The sequence below is a fragment of the Leptosomus discolor genome, chromosome 5 (assembly GCF_034619465.1).
Source record: "Leptosomus discolor isolate bLepDis1 chromosome 5, bLepDis1.hap2, whole genome shotgun sequence".
In the NCBI taxonomy this organism is placed as follows: domain Eukaryota; kingdom Metazoa; phylum Chordata; class Aves; order Leptosomiformes; family Leptosomidae; genus Leptosomus; species Leptosomus discolor.
The window spans coordinates 50,651,636-50,673,510 of NC_141395.1; the positions used below are offsets into that span (position 1 = coordinate 50,651,636).

Sequence of the window (21,875 nt, forward strand, 5' to 3'; positions counted from 1 at the left end):
AATGATTTCGCCAGCATGCTTTCAGTGCAGCTGTTGTACTGAAAGGTAAGAGAGCAGAGCACGTTCTTATCTTTCTCCAGCTGTGTTTTGCAGATGACAGTCTGGGAGAACAAACACCTTTTTCTTATTGTCTTAAATGCTATTAGAAAACAAGACATAGTCAATATGAAGCAAAGATAAAAAATAGTAACAAAGCCCCCAAAAGGCAGGATTCCTAGGGCACTTTGCGTGGCTCTTTCTACAAAGATATGTCAAGGTATGCATTGTAGCAGTGATTCAGCAGACCTTGTACAAGAACGTTTAGCTTTCAGCTTGTGTCATCAACAGCCATGTCTTTAACACGCAACCCAGCATCCATTTTCTGTATGTTTTGCAGCCTCCCAGGCAAGACACGGGGTTTCATGTGCACCCACGCCACAACCTCCCTGCTGAAAAGGATGCAATTCTGGTGTCATGGGCAGCTGGCTGGGCAAGCCCTCCTCAAAGGACAGTCTGGACAACCACGCCTATCTGCTTAGGATGATGCATCCAGTTAAATGCTTTGCTGGATGGAGGCCTAAATGAACATATCATTATGTTTGACTATTAACTCAGGGTTGGACATGAGTTGTCTCCTCAGAGGATTTTTGAGTTACTCCTTGCAAGTTGGTACTTATGTTTCAAAAAAAACCCCAAACCTTGTCAAGTCCAAGCTTCCTTGACAACCTCAGTTCACAGAAAGCGAAATCTTCCGTACACTCTTGTACCTGAGATGCCAGTTTTCACCAATGGTTTACAAAAAGCCTTTTGGCTTTTCCTGTAGGTGGGTTATTTAGTGTCTGTGGTTAGAGGCCCCCATGCAAAGCTTAGTCGGATTAATTAATCATCCAGTGGCAGCTAGAAATCCATTCCTGAACTGATGGATCATCCAGATTCCACCATACTGAGCAGCACCCAAGGCTCACAAGCTCTCATCAATCTTAGGGACCTTTCTGAGTAGGAAAAACAAACTCAAAAAGCACAAAAACATCCATGAGAAAGGCTGAATGACAATTTCAAATGTATCCACAATTTGAAGATCAAAGGGCTGTCTGATTTTCCTTTAGTCACATCAAGGATTAATTTGGTCTAATCTGTTAAGCACAATACTTTCAGCTGCAGTTATATTTTAAGCCCTGTTTTCACGTGCTGGCAGCAAATGCGTATCTGCTTCTGTAGATAGGATTTTGATAGTAGCAGGGATTTGTGTATGCCAAGATGAATTTTGAAACAACAACCCTCTCAACATAGATACTTTGTGCAGTGTGGGCAGTGGCTAGGGTATTGCCCCAGGACCCAGGAGAGCTGACTTTAGTCTGGGCACATTGACTTGCCAAGTGACTGGAGACAAGACTATTTTCCTACTTAAAAGCTGGGATGATAGCAATTAGGAAGGATGAACGCAGAACATTGTATAATTGGTTAGGTGTTGATGTCACCATTTGTATAATGGTTAGGTGTTGGTGTCACCATTTCTAGACCAACTCCTCAGTCCATGACTGGGGCCTGTAGGCATTACAAAGCCAGTAAAGGTAACACCAAGAACATAAATTACAACAGTATTTATTGCATCGGCTGATATACACTAGACCTGTGCACAGAAGCAACGTATTTTAGCCAGTAAATGAGGAAGGAAAAGCTTTGTTTCAAGTAGTTGCGCATATTAAGGACATTATGCAGAGGATTTGATACATGTATCCTCATTTCTGGTTTTATTTTTAATTATCTGGATGACATTTTCATTAGTAACAGATAATGTCTTTAGCATCTGCCTATGGCGACACATGGGCAGAATTTCAGAGCTGTTTCTCAATTGCATTTGGATACGTCAGAGAATTTGTAAGAGCTTCATGTCTCTCCACCTGCCAGGAGAGAGTGGAGTCATGGCACTCTTCCAATGCTAAATACATTTCCTGGTAGCCAGATTCACTTTCTGTAAACCAGAGAGGACTGTCTGCATTACACCCAAGGCTGAGATCATACAGGAGATCAGCAGCAGTCTCTGCAATACTGAGCATCTCATGTGTGATTTGATAAAAGCTCAATGTTCAGAAGAAAGAGTTGAAAGTAAATATTCTAGAGAAACCTGCCAGGTGTTAGAGCAGATTCGCTGGTCTCCAGCCAGTCACCTCAGCTAGAGATTCACTAAGGAGGAGCTGGAGAAGTGAAGCGTGCTAACAAGATCTCTCGTTTCAGCTTACAAGGAGAAGATGAAGGAGCTGTCCATGCTCTCTCTGATCTGCTCCTGTTTCTACCCGGAACCTCGCAACATGAACATCTATAAATATGATGGTGAGTGACTTTGACTGGAAATCATCCTGCAGGTTGGATAATGTGCTAGTACTGGGAAATGACTCAGTTCACCATCCCAGTCCATAACAATAGTCAGTAGATATTTTACTGACTAAACAATTTATTTACTGCTTTTGGCTATTACTTTAATACTATTTGGCTAATACTTTAATACTATTGTGCATTACCCGTGATGCTGTATTGTTCCTAATAGCAACTAACTAAAGTATTGAAGTACTCTCATACTGAGCTCTACTTTTCCTGCTACCCATTTGAGAATTATAGCTCTTCACAGCTGACATAATTCCCAAGGAAACCAAGAAAAGATGAAAGCATGCTTAAAAAATTAATCAGCTTGGGCACTGCTTGCGGGGGGTGTGAAATGACACAGAACCCAAATAATCTTCCGAAACTGCTGTAAATTTTTATCTTTATGAGATTAAGGTATAATTAAGCTATTAGAGATAAAATGTACTTCTGAGAAGTTTCCAGCCCATAAGCTGCCATTGCATTTAAAATGCCCAAGGCAAAGATGCTAAATTTTTTGTCCGTACTTCTGATCCTATGCTAACGTCTGTGCTGCTCAATGCCGCTGAGATATTGAAGGGCTTGCCGTTTCTCGCTTTACTGTGCAGACATGGAAGTGAAACAAATCAACAAACGTGCCTCGGGCCAAGCCTTTGAACTGATCCTAAAGCCACCATCTCCGGTCTCGGAAGCGCCACGAACTTTAGCTTCTCCAAAGAAGAAAGAACTCTCTCTTGAGGAGATCCAGAAAAAGCTGGAGGCTGCAGAGGAGAGGAGAAAGGTATCTTTCCGTAAAAAAATGCTAGTAATTAGATGTGACTTAGTATACAGAATAACAGCCAAGTTTCCTGTCCATTTTTATGTTTTCCATTGCCATCACTGACTTGCAGTGGCCTGCATGGACGAAAATAATTTACATGTTTAAAGAAACAAATGAGGTTGTTTTCTTTCAGCACCTGGCAACAAACCTTACTAGTTTTGATGCTTGGGAAGTATATATCACAAAATATTTTTTTTTTAAATAATTCTTAAAAAGTTTGGAAGGGTTATTACACCTTCTTCACAAGGGTTAGTACAAATGCAGAAGGAAGTCCTCGTTAACTGTTTATTTGGCTTTTGTCATGACTGGTGTGTTGAAGAGGTCTTTATTTGCTCTAAGTCAGAGCTAGCTCAGATTGCTCTTCTTTCTTGCAGAAGGTAAAAGGCCAAATTGCAGATCAAGTAAGTCAGAGTATGGCAGGCAAAGCCTATGAGAGACTCACCACAGCCAGTCTGAATTGCCAGCCTGAAAATTAGCAGTGTTCTGTATGGGCCTAGTGCCTATGCTGTGTCGTGCCATTTTAGGAAAGTCACAGCTGCCTGCAATGACCACAAAAGATGTGGTAATACATTGTCCTGGTTAATCCAAGTTTCCTTTTGCTATGGCACAAAAGGAGAGCCACAAAAGCCAGAGAAGTCTCAGGAGCCGTAGAAGGACTTTCTGTGTCCTTCAACCAGGTGATCAGTGTTTTTGTGGTAAATCTGCTTGCACTGGTTAAACTGGAGTTGGAAAGCCCTTCCATCTGCTTATGGAGTCCCTGGTAGAGGGTATCTGAAAATGAAACAAGCTTAGATGTCTCTAAGCCTTTCATTTATCTCTCAGACAGTGTGATTTGTTACTAAAATTGATGTTTACAGAATCTTTTCCAGATACGGACAAAAATGTATACGGAAGTCCAGGGACAGCACATATGCCACAGATAGCACACGGAGCAGCTCCAACAAGAGCAGCTCTGTTCTTCTTTCACTCCTATCAGACCAGATCAGGATTGCTTTCAAGAAACCCAGTGGAGTGGTCACACTGGCGGATGGTGAGATGTGAGTCCATTAAAGTCAGTAGGTCTGGATTACTGACAGGTCCTTAAAACCTGGCCCTCAGTTTTGACTTGCAGTAAAACCTGACTATGCTGGACCTCACTAATTTGAACAATTAATTTAGATGAACACTGAAGTATTGCCACATTTGCCATTTCTGCTGCCTTGCTAATGCAAGACTCTGTGCTTCCAATGCACACACATTAGCACTATTGCTTCTTTCAAATAAATACTTAGAATCACAGAATGGTTTGGGTTGGAAGTGACCTTAAAGATCACCCAGTTACCACCCCCCCTGCCATGAGCAAGGACACCTTACACTAGACCAGATTGCTCAAAGCTCCATCCAACTTCTGCCAGAGTATTCATTTCAGTAAAAGGAAATAACTGTATGTGAAAGGAATATACACCTGCCCAGAAGTACGAGCTTTCACACACCCGAATGATGATATGCCCCAAAGACTCAATCTGTAAAATGCCTCTGTACCGAGTACAAATACTCAAGTGTCAAGGGTTTCAGCTCAAACCAGGACATCAAGTAAAGATATGAACACAGAATGAAATGGCAGCAATTAAGAAGCCTGATATTATACATATTCTTAGTGCGAAATATAAATTGAATGTCCCAGAGATTTCATTTCATTGATTTCATTACTGTTCGTTTGCAATAAACTGGTAATCAGTGATAGCAATGCAGACACCTGCCATTTCTTCCCCTTGGTACTATATTTGTTTTCAATGAACATGTATCTCAATTATTGTAAGATAAGATCCTCCACATTAGCATTGCAGTAGAAATTGCTGGGAAAGAAACAAAGAACAGAGAAAGACCTTCATTACATCACTTTTAAAATCCCTGGTGCTCTCAGATCCCAACTATTGCCTTCATTTTTGGTCTGAAAAAAAAAAAGAGTACAGTGCACAGAAGGATAAAAGAGCAATCGAGGGAATAGCAAATCTTCCATAAGAAGATAAATTATATACTTAACTTTTCACCTTGGAAAGAGACAACAAATGAAAGATAAGATAGAAGTCTACAAAGTCATGAATGGTAATGAGAAGATGAATAGGAGTAGTGATATTCTGTTTCACACAATCCAAGGTGGAAGAAACACCCAATGAAATCATCAGACAGCAATTTCAAAACAGAGGGAAGCACCTTTTCATGTGTTGTTTAATCAAGCTATATTTGTTATCACAGACTATTTATCGATTATTAAAGTATTATTTATATCAAGAAGACAATAGCAAAATTGATAGAGCACTACCTTGTAGGAAATGGTTATATGGATGCATCCTCCAGCTTTGAAAATATGTAGCTTGGTGACTGCAGAAAGCTAGAGGTGGGGAGGGAGAGAGAGAGAGAGAGAGAGAGAGAGAGAGAGAGAGAGAGAGAGAGAGAGAGAGAGAGAGAGAGAGAGAGAGAGAGAGAGAGAGAGAGATCATGGAAAGGACCAGGCAGGTTTGCCCAACTTCATCTACACTCTCCCTAAGCATCTTCCACACTCTGCTGCTAGACAAACCAGGCAGGCTTTTTCTGACATTCAGTATGGCAGTTGTTATCGTACTTTTCAATCTGTGTACAACAGCTGTCAGGCATGACCATTCTAGATCATGTTCTTCCAGCACCATTCTAATTAAAATCAAGTATAACTAATGGACGAGAATTGCCTTTTCAGAAAAAAATACTAATTGATTTCACACTGTTTAGGAATTAGGTTCTGCCCTGTTAATTAGGCAGTGTTCATTAATAAATTTTCAAACTCATGAGAACATCTACAGCAATACAGGCATTTCAGCAGTCTCCTGCTTAGCTGTTTCCTGTTTATCATTATTTTTTATTCCCTTAGAAGCTTTTACAGGGCTCTCTCCTTTTCTCCCCCTTTTTCTCTACCTCACTTGACAGTCATGACCTCATACTCTCAGACCAGAGTTTCACCTGAGGCACCTTTTCATTTTTGCACCATACAGTGAGACCCATTTGGGCTAGTTACAGATTTGTCCTTTCCATTTATAGAAACCTCTTCATAGAGTGTCATTATTATCCCATTTTTTTTTTGGCATATATGTGCTATATTTTCCTACCTTGGTGGATAATCAGAGACATCTTTTCATCCTTCCCACTTAAGAAACTGGAGCACGATGGCATTGTATGCAGCAGAATTTTATTTCTTACAGAGTCTTTAACATTTATCAATTTTTACCCGTTGGCCTCGAATGTTTAGCTATTATCACCCTTGATGTACAGCCTTCAAGAGCCATATCAAATTATGTATTTCTATTGCCCATGTTCAACTTAGTAGCATAAAAATGGAACACTAAAGGGATGCACATTTCTACTAGACTTTGCATTATCGGAGAGAAATTGTCTGTAATTAAATCCTTTTAATGGCTTTGTATTGGGATGCAATGGAATCAGGCTCATCCCTAGTGCTTAGTGCTACAAAGAACGCAGGAGAACAGTCATGTTTTTTAACTTTCATGCTGTTGAGTATAGACATAGCTACGTGAGTTTTTAATACCGTTACTCTGAAATGCTGCAAGGTAACCACGCAGCCCAGGTGAGAGGAGAGGCAGAGAAGGGATTGGCACCTTCCCTGGCAGAAGTGGAGCTTGCTTTCTTCTTCCAACTCATTCCTGCTCCGCTCCGTGGTTTCCCACCAAACTTGTAAGCAAGCAAGCTGCAGGGGAGGACAGGCACTTGCCCATCTACTGATATTCTTTTCTGTTACTACTGGCCTTCAGCTGTGCTTGTGCAGAGAGGGAATGCAGCACAAAGTGCTTTTCCACATAAAGGTCCCAGCAATACAAGTGGAATCAGCACCAGTGCCAAGTGTTTCTGCTGCATTTTGATTTACATCAACATCTGCATACATGGAGTGTCTCCCCTAATGTATACAAAAGATAGCCAAAATAGTAAGCCACTTCACAGTTTCTCATCCAAAAAACCATAATCCTACAGACTATGTGCCTACAGGAAGATATTTGCTACCAGTTAGGAGAGAGTTTGATGTTAGGCACCAGGGTCTGTCTCAGAGTACTTGGAGTCATGAGCTGAGACAATGCTGGCAAAGCTTCTCCCCACCGTCTGCCCTGGGCTTTGCTGCTAATGAACACAAGACAAGCTGTCATTGATCTTCATTAACTTTAAAATGCCAGGCTTCACGCTGCAGCAGATCACGAAATGCCTCATGAGCAGATAGGGAAGCATCAGACAGAGGGCTCAGCTGTTACCTCTTGCATCCCTCCAACATGTCTTGTTCACCCCCATAGGTCACAAGCCTGAGAGCGGTAATTTTGTGCCAGCTGAGGAAGAGAATTTTCTTGAATCACATCATGGATGTGCTCTTTTTTTTTCTTTTACCCTACTTTATGTTCTTTGCAGCCCAGACCCAAATGTTCCTTGGCAGACTGAACAAAAAAAAAAAACAAAAAAACCCCACAACAAAAAAAAAAAAAAAAAAAAAAAACAAAACACCAAGATCCTCATCTAAAATCAAGGAAAGTTTTGCACCATCTAGTTTCCGTAGAAGCAGGACTTCGCCTATGGTTACAGCTCAGATGTCTCTGACTCTCCTGCCGAATGGCCATTTCACTTCTCTGCTCCATGATCCCATAGAGCAGGAGCACCTGACTCTTCTTCATGTCTCTGTCATTGCTTTGGGAGAGGAGCTGCCTCTCCCTCTCTGTTTGCACACTGCCTGGGACAGAGAGTCCTCACAACAGCCAGAACAGGTGCTAATGTAATACGAATAACAGTATTGCCAGTGAGGAATAGGATATAACCATGCAGAGACTTGAAGAAGTCAGTTCCAGGAGTGAGGTCTACCTTGAGTCCATTCCCTTGCTTTTACAAGGAGAAATCCCAGCCTCCGTTCCTTCCCCTGAAGACATCACTACTTCAAGTCACCATTTCTTTCTGATTAATACCTAGGCTTCACCTTAGCATTTACACTGAAGTAGGAGCCTTTAATCCTGTCTTTGCATTCTGCTCCATTAATAGTATCTCTTATATACACAATACACTTCCAAATACCAAGGTTAATGCAACATCTGCTGAACAACCTAATTTTAAAAATCCAGCAAATGAATGAATGTGTTATGAAAGTGGAGCTCTCGTGACCGTAGTGTGCGTCGTACATCCTAGTAACTAAGGACCCTAGTAACTAAGGTGAATGCATTCAAGCTGAAATTCCCAGTTTAAAAGCAGTTGTCTGAGCCCATTTCTTGCTTAAAAGCAAGCCTCTAATTTTATCTCTGCATGAATGACTTCAATATTTGGATGAACATGTCAAAGAAAAATGGATAAATGTGAGAAAATAAAGCACCTGTTACTCAGATAAGTAGAATTTTCTTCCTGTGAGTAATAGTTTAAAATAAAAAAAAAAAAAAGTCTTCAAAGCCAGTTTCCATAAATAATTTTGCTCATGAAGTGAGTGTTTAGTTGTCTGCATCTATCTCTGTCCAGCGAAGTATGAGATGTGGATTTCCTTTTGAAGGAAAACTGGGCGTGCACCATATGGTCCCTTAGAAATATGACATGAATATCATAGTTTTTAGCATAGCAGTACATTTCTAGGAGCAAAGGTACCTGTACCAGGAATGTTTTGCCACGTTTTTATTCCTCCACGTCTAGCATTGGATGCTGCAGCTGTAGCTGCATTGATTATGCCTTGTTATATTTAAAAAGTCTTCTGGCTGTTCCCCCTTGAGCATTGCTTTTTTCTTTCCCCACCATTTCGTACCTTTTTCTCCTTATTAATCTTGTTTATCTTTCATCCCATTTCCAGCCTTTTTTACTCATTTTCTCACAATAGCTGTACAAGAAGCACTTACCGTAAACCATTTACAAGTGTGTTAGAACATGGACTGTCACGGATTCAAAAATATCCTTTCCAGCACTTTAAACAATCTGATGTTGAAAATAAACTTGGAATAAAAACTTCCTACTTCTCTCGGAATCCTATATCAAGACTGTGGGCGTCCAAATGCAGCAGTTAAAAGCCAACGCAAACAACAAAGGGAGTCTATTAATCCTAGCCCCACTAGGTATCTGGGGTCATTCATTTACCCATTTCTGGATGTGTAGTAGACTTTGAACAGACAGGGTGGCCAAGTTGTTTTGCCAAATGTGTTGGAAACAGAAAATTGTTTGACAATCCAGTACAAAAACATACTGACCGCCTTCCAAAATTGTCATAAGGGGATTTCGAAAATGGTCTGAACACCAGAGAAACAGGCAGACGAAACAGCTGGGGTCCAGCAGCATTAGAAGGGGGGCCTCAGTCTAAACGAGAATCTACCCCGTGAATGTTTTGTGGCAGGGAGGGGGGTCCCTTTATTTTGAACCAGTCCTGGGTACCTTGAACATTTTGAGTGAGGAAAAGGAATGCCATTTTATCATAAAGCAAAATCGCATTAGGGGTGTGCAGTCAGTTCCTAAGGCTTGGTTTAGCTTTCATTCAGATTCTTACTGGTGCCAACACAATTTGCATCCAGTAAGTACTGAATTAGAGCATGAGGATTTTCTTCATTATCACACATTAGTGGACAAATTACTTTTGAATGTGTTGTCTGCCAGCGTAGCCTCCAGAACTGTGTGTACTTTGATATGGAACTCTAATTTTTCACTGTTCTCCTGGATTTATGGTAATAAGAAGTACTTTCAGAAGGCAGAGGTTTGAATGGAAGAAAATAAATCCTGAAAAATGGGCAAGTGCCCCAAAGTCTCAAAGGCATTTTGCTGCCTCCCGTTGAAAGCCAATGCTGTTTTCAAAAATGTTGCTTATAGGCACAGTCCAAATCTTACTTTTTATTATAGCATCTCCACGAGCCCTGGATATGTCCTTGGAAATGTCTGTTTCCAAATCTGAAAAGGTTTGATTTTATGTCACATCATATATACATACTTAAACACTATGAAATGTTAGCCTTTCAAATTAACAAGGCCCTTCTTAAACACTTCATGGGAAAGGACATTATAGTTAGTGTCATAGTACCTTTTCCATTCAATAGATTCTTAGATTATTAAAGTTACTTTTAGATCACTTAAGCAAAGGGTTCACAAAATTCGTATCGGCAACCAAAACTTAATGATGATAACTTCTCCAAAAGTAAATGAAAGGTTGCCATTGAATACTAAATTAAACAGAAAATGCAGAATGACTTCACAAGCACTGGTCAAGCTGAAGCACTCAAGTTGGTCCAAAAATGGTAAAGCAAGATGAAGATGTTCAAGTATTTCAGTTTTACATTGCACCAAATCTTGCAAAATAACTTTTTTTACTTTTTGAAATAGCCTACAGTTAAAGAGAGATGTTAAATGCTAAGTATCTGAAATCAAATATTTTGCTTCGAAATAACCTATTTGTAATATATGATTATTAAAATTATTGAGGTTCCTGTTAAACTTATGGGGCTTTTATGATTTTCAGTTAGCCTACAGAATTCCTTCTTTGCCCAGCTCTTCTTCCCTTTGGCTCGTTCTCCTTCCATTCTCTACCAGTGAAACCCCCTCTGCTTTTGTGCACCTGTCTGGGGACTTCTTGTTCCCATTTGCAACATCTTTTGTCCTGCCCAAGAGTTATTTTCTCTGAGTCAAAGATCTGAAAAATGCTTCTCTATCAACTCACTGTTAGGCATATGCTATAATGGAGGGAAGAGCCTTTGTAAGGTGCCAGCCATTTCAGCAGACCATTCCCTCAGCGAGTGCTCCAGGGACCAGTTTGAGAAATGAGCCCTTCACTGCAACCTGGCCAGAGGTGAACACAAGCACGTTAAGTGTCCAAGGTGGACAAAAGTAGCTCTTTCCTCTGATCTCAAGCAAGCCATTACAGCCTTTCAAAGCCCGATATGTTTTACTCTGGTGCCTTGCTGTAAGATGTTCTGCATGGCTTTTGCAGCCTTTTCTAGAATCTGCTTAATTTGCCTCGTCAGTGCATTTGGCTTTATGTGTATCTTACCTTTGTTAAAATATTTGCTTTCTCCTCCTAGTTGGATCTCACTCATGTGAACGAATTGCAGCCTTTTTCAGTCCATTTAAAGCCACATGATAGAATTTAATAGGATTCATTACTGCTAATTGTAATTATTGGTTAAAGCCCTTAATTTAGGCCTTAAAGTGACTCATTTTTACGAATAACAATGGCAGCAGTGCATTGTGAGCTGCACTGAAATAAGCACTTAGCTTCCCAGAGCCATATTTCATTCCCTGTTTTCTGTTTGCTTCTCGTGCTCCCTCTAATTTATTTTATCCAAAAGCGTACAGTGTTGTTTATCATTTCCACATAACCCCTCTGAAACATATTGTCTTTTCGGCTAGACTTGCCTGGAGGGTGGGCCCAATGCTGCAAGTTCTTTGGCTTCTCTCCTAGGATTAGTGGTTTCATGTCAGTAATTTGATTTAAAATAAATAACAAAGCTTATGCTTCTGAGCAATGAGTTTACAAAGAAGAATAACATAGTATTGCACATAGGCTGCATCTGTTCAATTCCTACCTGCAGTTTTTATCTTGCTTGCAAAATTTGAGCTTCTGACTTAACAAAAAAATAGCTTTTTTTTGTTATTTTCTGTAGAATAAAACCCTTTTTTCCTTTCCTAATCAGCAAGACGAAGCCAAACATAAATATCATGGGGAAAAAAAACATCATGTGAATTGATTCTCTCTGTCTTTCACAACAGTAAACTTCAAAGACAGTTATTAACTATTCAAGCACATTAAAGGATAGTCCAACCTGGGTGAAAAATGCACCTCTCCTGTGTTGGCAGCCTCCCTTTTGACACTGTACATACCTTCAGCCTCCGATTCCCTATCTCCATAAATAAAATGCTCATATCTAAAAGACTGCAGCTGTCAGAGGTTGAGCAACCACTGCAGTAACCCAGACAACCCAGGGCAGCAAGACATGACAGCATTTCTTGTTAACAGAAGTGCTTCAGGCACTTCTCTGCTGCTACCTCGGACACGTACCCCACGTTTAGCCAGTGCCTCTAAGACCCTGTTATTGAAGCTAATCTGGTTTGTACACAAAAGTGGTTTTCCCAAACAGGGCGTGTAACAACAAAGCAATGAACTTTCTACAGTTTCCAAACTCAGTGAACTGTTGCCCTATGGCGGTTGCTTTACTCCACATGAGTATTTTATTTCAGCTGCATATCTCTCTGTTTCCAGTCCCAGGAGGCCCAGGTGCTGAAACATCTGGCAGAGAAGAGAGAACATGAGCGAGAAGTGCTTCAAAAAGCTTTGGAGGAGAACAATAACTTCAGCAAAATGGCAGAGGAAAAGCTGATACTGAAAATGGAACAGATCAAAGAAAACCGTGAAGCTAATTTAGCTGCTCTTATTGAACGTCTCCAAGAGAAGGTAACCACACCATCACTCCTCACCTTAGACTAGGGAGGAAAATCTAATCAACATTTTGAAGAGATGTTGTTGTAGGTAGCTCTTATCTCAGTTGCTACAGTTGAGCAGTTTTTGAGTGAGAACCCCTGGTGCCTATCTAAACCACCACTCACTTTTGAAAAAGACAATCACAGGATGGTTGAGTCTGGAAGGGACCTCTGGAGCCAACCCCCCTGCTCAAGCAGGGCCATCTGGAGCCAATTGCCCAGGGCCATGTCCAGGTGGCTTTTGAGTTTAAGGAGTCTCCAAGGACGGAGACTCCACCACCTCCCTGGGCAACCTGTGCCAGTGCTCGGTCACCCTCACAGGGAAAAGGTGTTTCCTGATGTTCGGAGGGAACCTCCTGTGTTTCAGTGTGTGCCCATTGCCTCTGATCCTGTCATGGGCACCACTGAAAAGAGCCCGGCTCTGCATCCTTCATTCAGGTATTTATGCACGTTGATGAGATCCCCCTGAGCCTTCTCTACTCCAGGCTCAACAGTCCCAGCTCTCTCAGCCTTTCCTCAAAGGAGAGACTGACAGGTGCTCCAGTTCCTTAATCTTCATGGTCCTTTGCTGGACTCTTCCCAGAGAGAGATTGATTTTCTAGCTTTTAAGAAGTGCTGTGAACAACTGAAAGGTCAATTGTGTTTAGATTTTGGCTTTTAAGAAAAGTCATTGATCAAATCAGTTGTCCTGTGTCTGTAGTTCTTGGTTTCTCAAAGGAGAAGAATGAAAAAATATGGGGAAAAAACCCTTTCTATACATCAATATTTCTAACATCTTCCGTAAGTCTTGCAACTAAAAGACAGTAAATTTTCTTTGGAGGTCTTTGGTGCAGCCAGAGGATGCAGGTAAATCACAAATCCCACCATGCAGGACCAAGTGTGCCCTTCTCCAAAACAACCCTTCCTCACAAGAGAGGGAAACATGCGAATAAAGATTTAGGAAAAAATTAGTTCTGTGTGAGTGATCAGTTGTTTCTCTCGATGAACTTTCTAATATGTTAGTAAATTGACTAACAGAAAGGAAATAGCTCTCAGTGGTTTTCAATGAGATCTTCTCCATAACCAACTCTGCTTCTTTGATGGAGACAAAAGCCTCAGAGATAGGAAAGAAACAGAAACCACAGGATGATGTTACAAGTAACTATGCAAGTGGGAAAATTCTTGAGCTTAAGAACTGTACCCAGATTACTTGACATTTTTGGAGGAGATTAGTTTGCAGGCACATCTGCCAAAGTTTATGAAAACAAAGGGAAAAGCCAATTAGCCGTCCTTGAGGTCCAAAAGGAAATGGGAAGGACAGCTGAAGCATCTCTCTGTCCTAGGTTAATGTTAGCAGACTGTTACACCCTGTTTCCACATGGCATATGTGCATGAAATCCAAAGAAGGCTTCTGAATAAAGAAGACCGTAACTCATTTAGGAACATTTGTACAGACCAGTAGTTAAAAATTGCACGACTATACAGTTCTGCCAACACAAAAGCAAACCTGAATATGGAGAAAAAGAAGAGGTGAGGTGTCTGGGTCCAAATTTTTAAAAGTTACACCGAACTGTGGATGCCCCAAGGTCTTGGTGTCTAAAAGGTCCTGCAATCAAAGATAACTTCTGTATACTGCAGCTAATAGGAGCTCCAAGGAGCAAGTGCCTTATAAAATCTAGCATTCAGAATTATGGATCTTTTAAGAACTGTGATTTACAGGTTGAGTTGATGCAATAAGCTGTCTTGGCCTGTGATCCATAGTCCAACTGAGACAATAAAAAGGTAACTGTTGACTTCTGTGACCTCTAATGCATGGAAATACCTAGGGGGTGCCTTAAACCGAAGTCAGCTAGGGATGGATGTTTGCTTCTGTAGTCACCTTGTGCTTGTCATTTGGTTGTCTGGGTTTTTTTTTTTCAGTGATCAGACACGAGAGGTAAAAGTCTGATAGTCTGACAGTTGAAAGGAGAGAGGCATAAACCAAAAACCCTAAACCCAGAAGCTGCCAAAAATACTAGTTTTATAAACACCTCAGGTAGAACATTCCTAAATTCATTTGACAGCCGTTGTTACGCACCACAGGCCCATTTCCACAGAAGTATATGAATATACAGTGGCTCAAATAAGTCTAAATTAATTATGACTGCATAAGGGAGGACAACATGGCTGAAAGTGGGCAGAAAGGCCTAGCATTGACTTTTGGTAACCATGTCCCTTCTCCATCACAGTCAGAGAAGGAATAGAGAGGATAGCTAGCTTCGTCATTCTGTCTGGGGGGGGGTTGAGATGCTCAGGTTGACCCATCTTGGTGGAACTAAATTCTTGGACCTTTATTTAAGGGTCCTACATGCTACAGATAACATGGTAACTAACGCTTCTTCTGCACACAGTGTGCAAGCAGTTGATTCAATCCCACTTGTCCATCCCTGTATTTAGTTTAACATCTAAGAATTCAGAGGGTAAATGCGAGCACGTGGCATATTTTATGCTGCAAGCAGCACCTGTCTGTGTGGGCCTTTAAAATGAAACTGTGTGAGGTGCTGAGGATTATAAGGCGATATCAGATAAAAGACTGAGCTCCAGAGCATAAGCATCGACCATGCCTCAGGCTCTTCTGGTAGATGACACTTGTCCTGAGTTACATCCTTTAAAGATAGTTGTGCTGTGAAACAAGTTTTGCACAAGCATCAAATGCACAACCTCTAAATGCGGTGTCATCAGGAGCCTCCCTGGGCAGGCGGAATGAGAAAGAGGTTTGATTTTTCCCTTCTTGATGTTTTCCAGGAGAGGCATGCTGCAGAGGTCCGTAGAAACAAGGAGCTCCAGGTGGAACTGTCTGGCTGAAAACAGCGATGGTGGATGTGACCCATCCCCACCATTAGTGAACTCCCCCTGCCTATATTATTATGGATCATGCGATATCAGTATGGGAAATGTATGACATGGTTTAAAAAAAATAAAAATCAAGAACTCAATAAAAAACTTTAAAAAAGAAACAAAATAAAAACAAAAACAATGCGGTCTGTTTGCAGAATGATTTGCTTGATGTTTAAAAAACTTGGATCTTATTTTGTAAATACTTACATTTTTGTTAAAAAATACAAGTATTGCATTATGCAAGTTATTTCATAATCTTACATGTCCTGTAACAGGCTTCTGATGTTGTCTATTTCCACTCGGTTGAATTTGCTGGGTCTGTTAATTTGAAGCACTTCACGTCTGATTCCATTCCCTGCAACTTTCATACCAACCCACCATGAGGTCAGTAGTAGTTCTATGGTGCTAGAGACCAGTCATTGCCTAATAACCTAGACTGCTTTGCCATCGATAAGCTTTGTTGAAACAGTGACTAGATCACAGGTATCGTGATTTCGCATTCAGCTGTCCAAGACAAAAGGCTCTTAAAATGTAGTTTCTTCAAATGCAACTTGCACTACAGAATTCTGTAGCGTGCTATATAATTGAGGTTAAATCGCTAAGGGCAGTACTTATTGCTTCTGCTTTTGAGCAGAAAGGCAACAAATACAGCTGTGCAACAGAAGTGGGATCAGTTTGAGGCAAATTCAAGAGGCACATTGTAACCATCAAGCTGTGACAAATTCTGGATGATGCCACACAGCCATACAGACGCTAATTGTCAAGTGAGCTCAATTCACCACTTGAAAATTTATTGATGGAGCAACTAATAGATAGCATCAAGTGGCTTTATCTGTAGGTGCCATGATCTATGATACTTATCTGATGCTACCACATTACATGTGTAATAGTACAAGAGGCTACCAAATATTTCACCTGGAACCCGTGAGCCAGTTGTTAACCTTTTTTTTTTTACACTGCTGACTTCCATCCATCATGACCTTTACTCTTCAGTGTTAGCCAACCTTACCTAGTGACAGACATCTAGGACTAAGAGGGCTGAAGCAGGAGGAATGACTAGACAGGGTGCTTGTGCCAAGTATCACCAAACCTAACACATCATCCCCAAAATAGCTGCAGTTTTGAAGTTGTCCCTACCCCCCTGGAGGTTGCTGCCTGCATATTCTACTCTTCATTAGTGCTATTTTCCTGTATGTCATTGTGAGCAAGCTGTGATTAATAAAGAATTGGGGTTCTGTGAACTGAAAAAGGGCTTGTCTCTTCTCTCGCTCCATTACTTCTCTGACATAGGCTCATGTGAGGTGAAAACCTAATGTAGTCATAAAAGCAGGGAAGTGAGACTTAAATAAGATCTATTAATAAACCAAGCCTGTTTCTCTGCTAATACAGGACTAACTCCTGCTATGTGACTAACTCCTGCTATGTGTTTTCTAGTGCTTAGGCTGGTTGTTTTTAAATGTTACCATATAAACTAAGCCTATAAATGTGACCTCAAGCACTGAGTTTATTAAAAAAGAGAACTAGCTACACACACATGCACAGGCACTCCTTAATCTGGACTCAATATTTGGAAAAAAAAAGAAATCTGGGGAAAGAAAAGTGAATAATGCAATTCTGAGTACATACATGAATATCTGTAGCAAGACTCTGGCTGTTAACACACTGATTTCCAGGGTGCAAGGGGTTCATTTACAGGATTTATTGAAAAACACAAAATTGCTAGGGAAGCTGCTGAGCTGCAGAGCTGAGATATAAAATTGGATTGGGCCCATTTAGAACTAGATAGGTGATTGAGAATTATCTCTAGGATTAGTTTTCTGATTTAAAGTCATGAAAGTGGCATCATTTACCTGCTCTTCCAGAAACATGGGCTGACAACTCCAGATCTGCAACAGTCGGTTTCTGACCCATGCAGCCTATTTTATTTCAGAGCCAAGTTATGTCCCTGGGAGACTTGGCCCACAGTCAAAATGCAGCAGAAGCTGATCCAGGTGCAAGGCTGCAAGCTCAGTTCTTTGTGCAATGAGCTCTGTACCACAGAATGAAAGAAGGACTCCAACTTGTTATGGCAGTTGGGTTTCCTTGTCTAAATTCCATGCCTTTCTGGAAAAAGTACCAGAAGTAAACCTGGCAGAGAAGACAAATAGCAGACTTTGAATCTAGATGTCATGAGCTTCAGTGTTGCCAAGCGTTCAAAGTATATATATTGCTTTAAGCCCCAGTAAAAAAAAAAAAAAAAAGGTCGTTCTGTCAAGCTTATATTTCCATTTGAAGTCCCGGATCTTGGTTTGAGAGCTCCTGGATTTTGGTTTCATTTCTCAACGACAAATCACTTGCAGTTTTCCCTCTCCATTGACTTCATAAGCTCTGGTCGTGCTTCAAGCCCTTTTCCTGTTTGTTCTGCTGACTACAATTGCTCAGAGAACAGGCCAAGGACAAATCACTGGTGCTGAGACCAAGCAGGGCAGCCTGCCTTGCCTCCATGGGACTTAAGCTCTCTTCCCCCACAAACAAGGGTGTCCACATCCAAAGTGCCCATTGCAATGGGCATATGCCTGGCATATGCTCACCCCTGCACAGAGCTGGGCATTGCCTGGGAAAGGCTTCTCAGCAGGTACCAAGTCTGCAGCAGGGAAATGAGTGAAGAACAAGGCAGTATGAGCACTGCAGACCCATGTCAGAGCCCATGCTCTGCTCCTGTTCGCTTGGATCTTTTAACAGTTGTGGGTCTAGAGTTCATTTTGTTAAGGTGTAACTATATTTTGAAAGCCTGTTTGCAAATGCACTGCATATTTAACCTATAATAACAAAAAATAAGTATCTGGAGAGGTACAACATGGCTGTTTCCTTATATTACTCCTCTTTCCTTATATTATTTCCTTATATTTTTCTTTAGTACTGCCTTCCTAGGCTTCTCCCTGCTTTTGCTGGCAAAAGTGTATTGGTGCCATGGGTCTCTCATGTGGAGTTAGAGATTAAGGATCTCCTTGAAAAGTAATAAAATATTCAAAACATCTATTTTTAAAGTATTACATTTCTGGCTACTTGAAATATCTCGGTTTATTTATTAATTCAACGGCAAGCAAGTGCTCAGGACCTTTAAGTTAAAAAATTAAGGCCACTTCTCTGATTAACTGTAGATCCCCAGCTACATGCTGTGAGCAGCTGATGCTGAAATGCAGAGCATTTTCCATGGGCTGCCTGAAACCTCCCGCAGGACAGAAGGGAGCCTGGAGCACTGGTGGTGTACCACACAGATGTTCACTCCTCTCATTGAGATGGTGGCTCAACAGCAAGGCAGAGCTGGGCAGCACATTGAGAAAGGCACTTCTGACCCATGACCCCTGCAGGTCCCAGGACTGCTCCTCTGAGGGTGAGTAGGGCTCAGTTTCCTATTAGTTAATCCAGTGGTTATGTCAAGGCTGCCATGAGGAGATTGCCTGAGTAGTCAAACAGGAAAAATTCAAAGCCCGTCACACTTCACGTGTTCCTACTGAAGCCACAAAATTTATGCGCAAACCATTTCCAAAGTCAAGTGGCTTGGATGTAGGGTTTAAACCCACCACGGATCCAGAACTTGAAAAAGATGCCTTTTTTTCCGTTTGTTATCATGCTTCTTGTCTCATGGAGGTGGTTTTTTTGAATGGCTGGAACAAAATCCTAACCCTTCCATAGCCAAGTAGCAATGTGGGTCTGTTCCTTCACTGCAGAATCTCCAAACATGTCACTGATGTACAGCAACATCCTACGCACCCAGGCACAGAGGTGTCTGCCTTTCAGATGTGATCCGTGTAGGAAAGAGCTTTACTCACAGCACCTTAAACCATACAGAGAAGATAATTACTTCTCTCTCATCTCCCAGAAGGAGAGGGACGTGGTTTAAAACCTTTAGGGCAGCAAAAACACATTCTTTCTCATCCAGCTGTTGCCAGATCCCATCATGTCAAGTCAAAACCCCCTCACTAGCTCTTTGGTGGAGAGAGGAGAGGATTGCATGGGAAGAGGCAGGTCCTATTGCCATCTTGCAGCACATGCCCCATTCTGAGCGTGTTTCAGCGGTGGAAGGAGGCAGTTGTTCACTCAACAGAAGGGATATCGTGAGGGGGGCAATAGGAGGATTTTAGATAATCTTTCCCATGCTTCAGGGCTTGTGCCACAGTGATGCTGGTGCAATAGTGCCATGCAGTGGCCAGTCTTAATAATGGGGATCATCTCTACACCAGGGATTGCAAGGATTTCCTCCGAAGGATGTCCTTTAGTCTGCTGCACAGCTTACACTAGGTCTTTATATAAGGTGGATGGTGGATCTGAATTCTGAAGACCAAGCCCAGACATTTTCAGATTTAACTCCACTGTAACATGAGTAGCATGACCACGGGGGGCTGTAAAACCAAAAAGGGCTGGTATTTTTGTGTGGAATAAAGAGTAGCCAGAATTACAACCGTTGCAACACCACCGTCAGAAACTCTCACTTTTTCTATTCAAATGTCCACAAAGACCACAGGAATGTATATCATTGATAATTTTCTTAGGGAAACATTCACCACCTTCAAGTTTACAATGTGATGCCAGCCTTCCTTTCTTGGGGTGGCAGTATATAGCTACTGGAAAGTGTCTTCCTACTGTTACAGGTTGGCTTTGGTCAAATGGGTCCCAGAAGAGGAAGCTTCTGGGCAGCTCCCAAAGATGGAAGACAAGAAAGGCATTATCCATGATACATCCCAGGCTTGTGGGATATAAGGAAACAGCTGAGCTACAGCTTATATTTCTTTTAGCTATTATAATTTCAACAGATTTTTAAACAAACCTTGGAAAATAAGTACACCATCATAAAATAAATTTTAAAAAACATTAACTCTTAAAATATGCACTTCGCCAAAGAGTTTTTCAGATAGTAATTTCCATAGGCTCTCAGTTCACAAAAAAATCCCCATGTACAATTGCTTGTGACCAGAAGAGGGCAAGCTCTGATTATTTAACAAGCAACTACAGATGGAAAGTTTTACTCAGAAAATCCTGTCAAGCTGTGCTTTATCCTGAAATCTTACTTTAGAGCATCGTAGAGATTGGTGTTCTATATTTGCCCTAAAATCTGGATTTGGGTTTATATGCAACATAAAAGTTAGTACTTTTTCTTTGGGCAAAATTCGTTACTTTGGCTAGATTTCCTTAAGAATACAGCAGTGGGCAGGCATTGTGTAAGCTAAAGGATAAGGTAGCCATATGAATAAACAGGTTAAAATTCACTGTTCCGTTAGTCTGGAGTTTTGGATGTGGTTTCTAACCCCCAGGGAGTCTGAACCAGCCCTCCTGAGTGCAAGATGGAAGCAGAAGAACCTCATACTCTTCAGCTGGATTTCAAGCAGGCTAGGAAAGGGTGATGCTCGCAGCAGAAGCGACCAGACTCAAGAGCTGGGACATCCCTTCCTGCACTGTTTTACACTTACACGTTTGCAAATGATGGAAAAATCTGGTGGAGCGCTGTGGCATGTGAACAGCTCTCAATGAATCATGAACCGGTTACTCAGATTGTAGATTATCCCTGACGTAGGTATTAGATCGGGAGCAGCACTGGATAAATGTCCATCTTCTCCCTCCAGGGATGGGTTTGGAAGCAGCACAGCTGCTTGCTCGTCAAACACAGGCTGTGCCTGAGTTAACAGTTTCTGTTCGACCTTTAGCTATCCCCATGAAGGGCCAGCTCAGTTTTTCTTGTGCCATGCTCCTAGGACGCCCTACCAATGCCAAAGGGAGCCTGACTCAACCCAGCCTGGTGTGTCACCTTGGGTGCCTGCCCGTGCAGCCACAGCCTGCAGCAGAGCTCAAGGGGAAGGAGAAGACATCCCCAGGAGGTGCAGGGATGGGAGACAGCAGAAAATTGGCAACAGCACCCAAGCGTGGGGAGGACAAGAGCAAAGTTTGGTGTGCCGCTCCTGCTTTGAGTCCCCCTGCCATCCCTGGAACCCCAGGAATGTTTCTGTGGGAAGGTGTGCTGTGAGAGGCATTGCAGGGCAAACTGGGAGCTACACTCTGGAGCCATCCAAGGTGCTTTCCAGCACTGACAGATTGCAGTCAGTAAAGTTAGTATTTTTCTATGAAAGGATTCATGGTGACTTTTAAAGGCAGGCAGGCATCTCTGTTCCCTCAGGAGGCTACCTCATCAGCAAACCAAGCTGGAATTTACAACATTGAAATTAGAGAGATTCTTTCTGATTATTTCCCACTATTTTTATAGTTATCCAGGCTTGCCAGTCTCTCCGCATCAAGGCCACAGGCACATTTTTTTTCTTTCAAAGCTACCTAGTTGTGGAGGACTAGACAATAAAAATAAAAGAGCCACCTAATATCATTATTCCCTACCTAATCCTTTTAATGAGAAGTTGATAACCTGGACATCTTCTTCCAGAGCTCTGAAACATGCAAAGTTTAGTGATGCCAG

At 41.6% G+C, this 21,875-nt stretch overlaps 1 protein-coding gene across 1 annotated transcript; it reads left to right on the forward strand.

Annotated features, from left to right (window-relative positions):
* Positions 1-2,213: 2,213 nt before the first annotated feature.
* Positions 2,214-15,403, forward strand: STMN2 (stathmin 2). Its single transcript, XM_009961515.2, has 4 exons — positions 2,214-2,310; positions 2,946-3,118; positions 12,363-12,554; positions 15,344-15,403. The coding sequence occupies exons 1-4, from the start codon at positions 2,229-2,231 to the stop codon at positions 15,401-15,403; spliced, it is 507 nt and encodes a 168-aa protein (XP_009959817.1). The 5' UTR covers positions 2,214-2,228.
* The last annotated feature ends 6,472 nt before the right edge of the window (positions 15,404-21,875 follow it).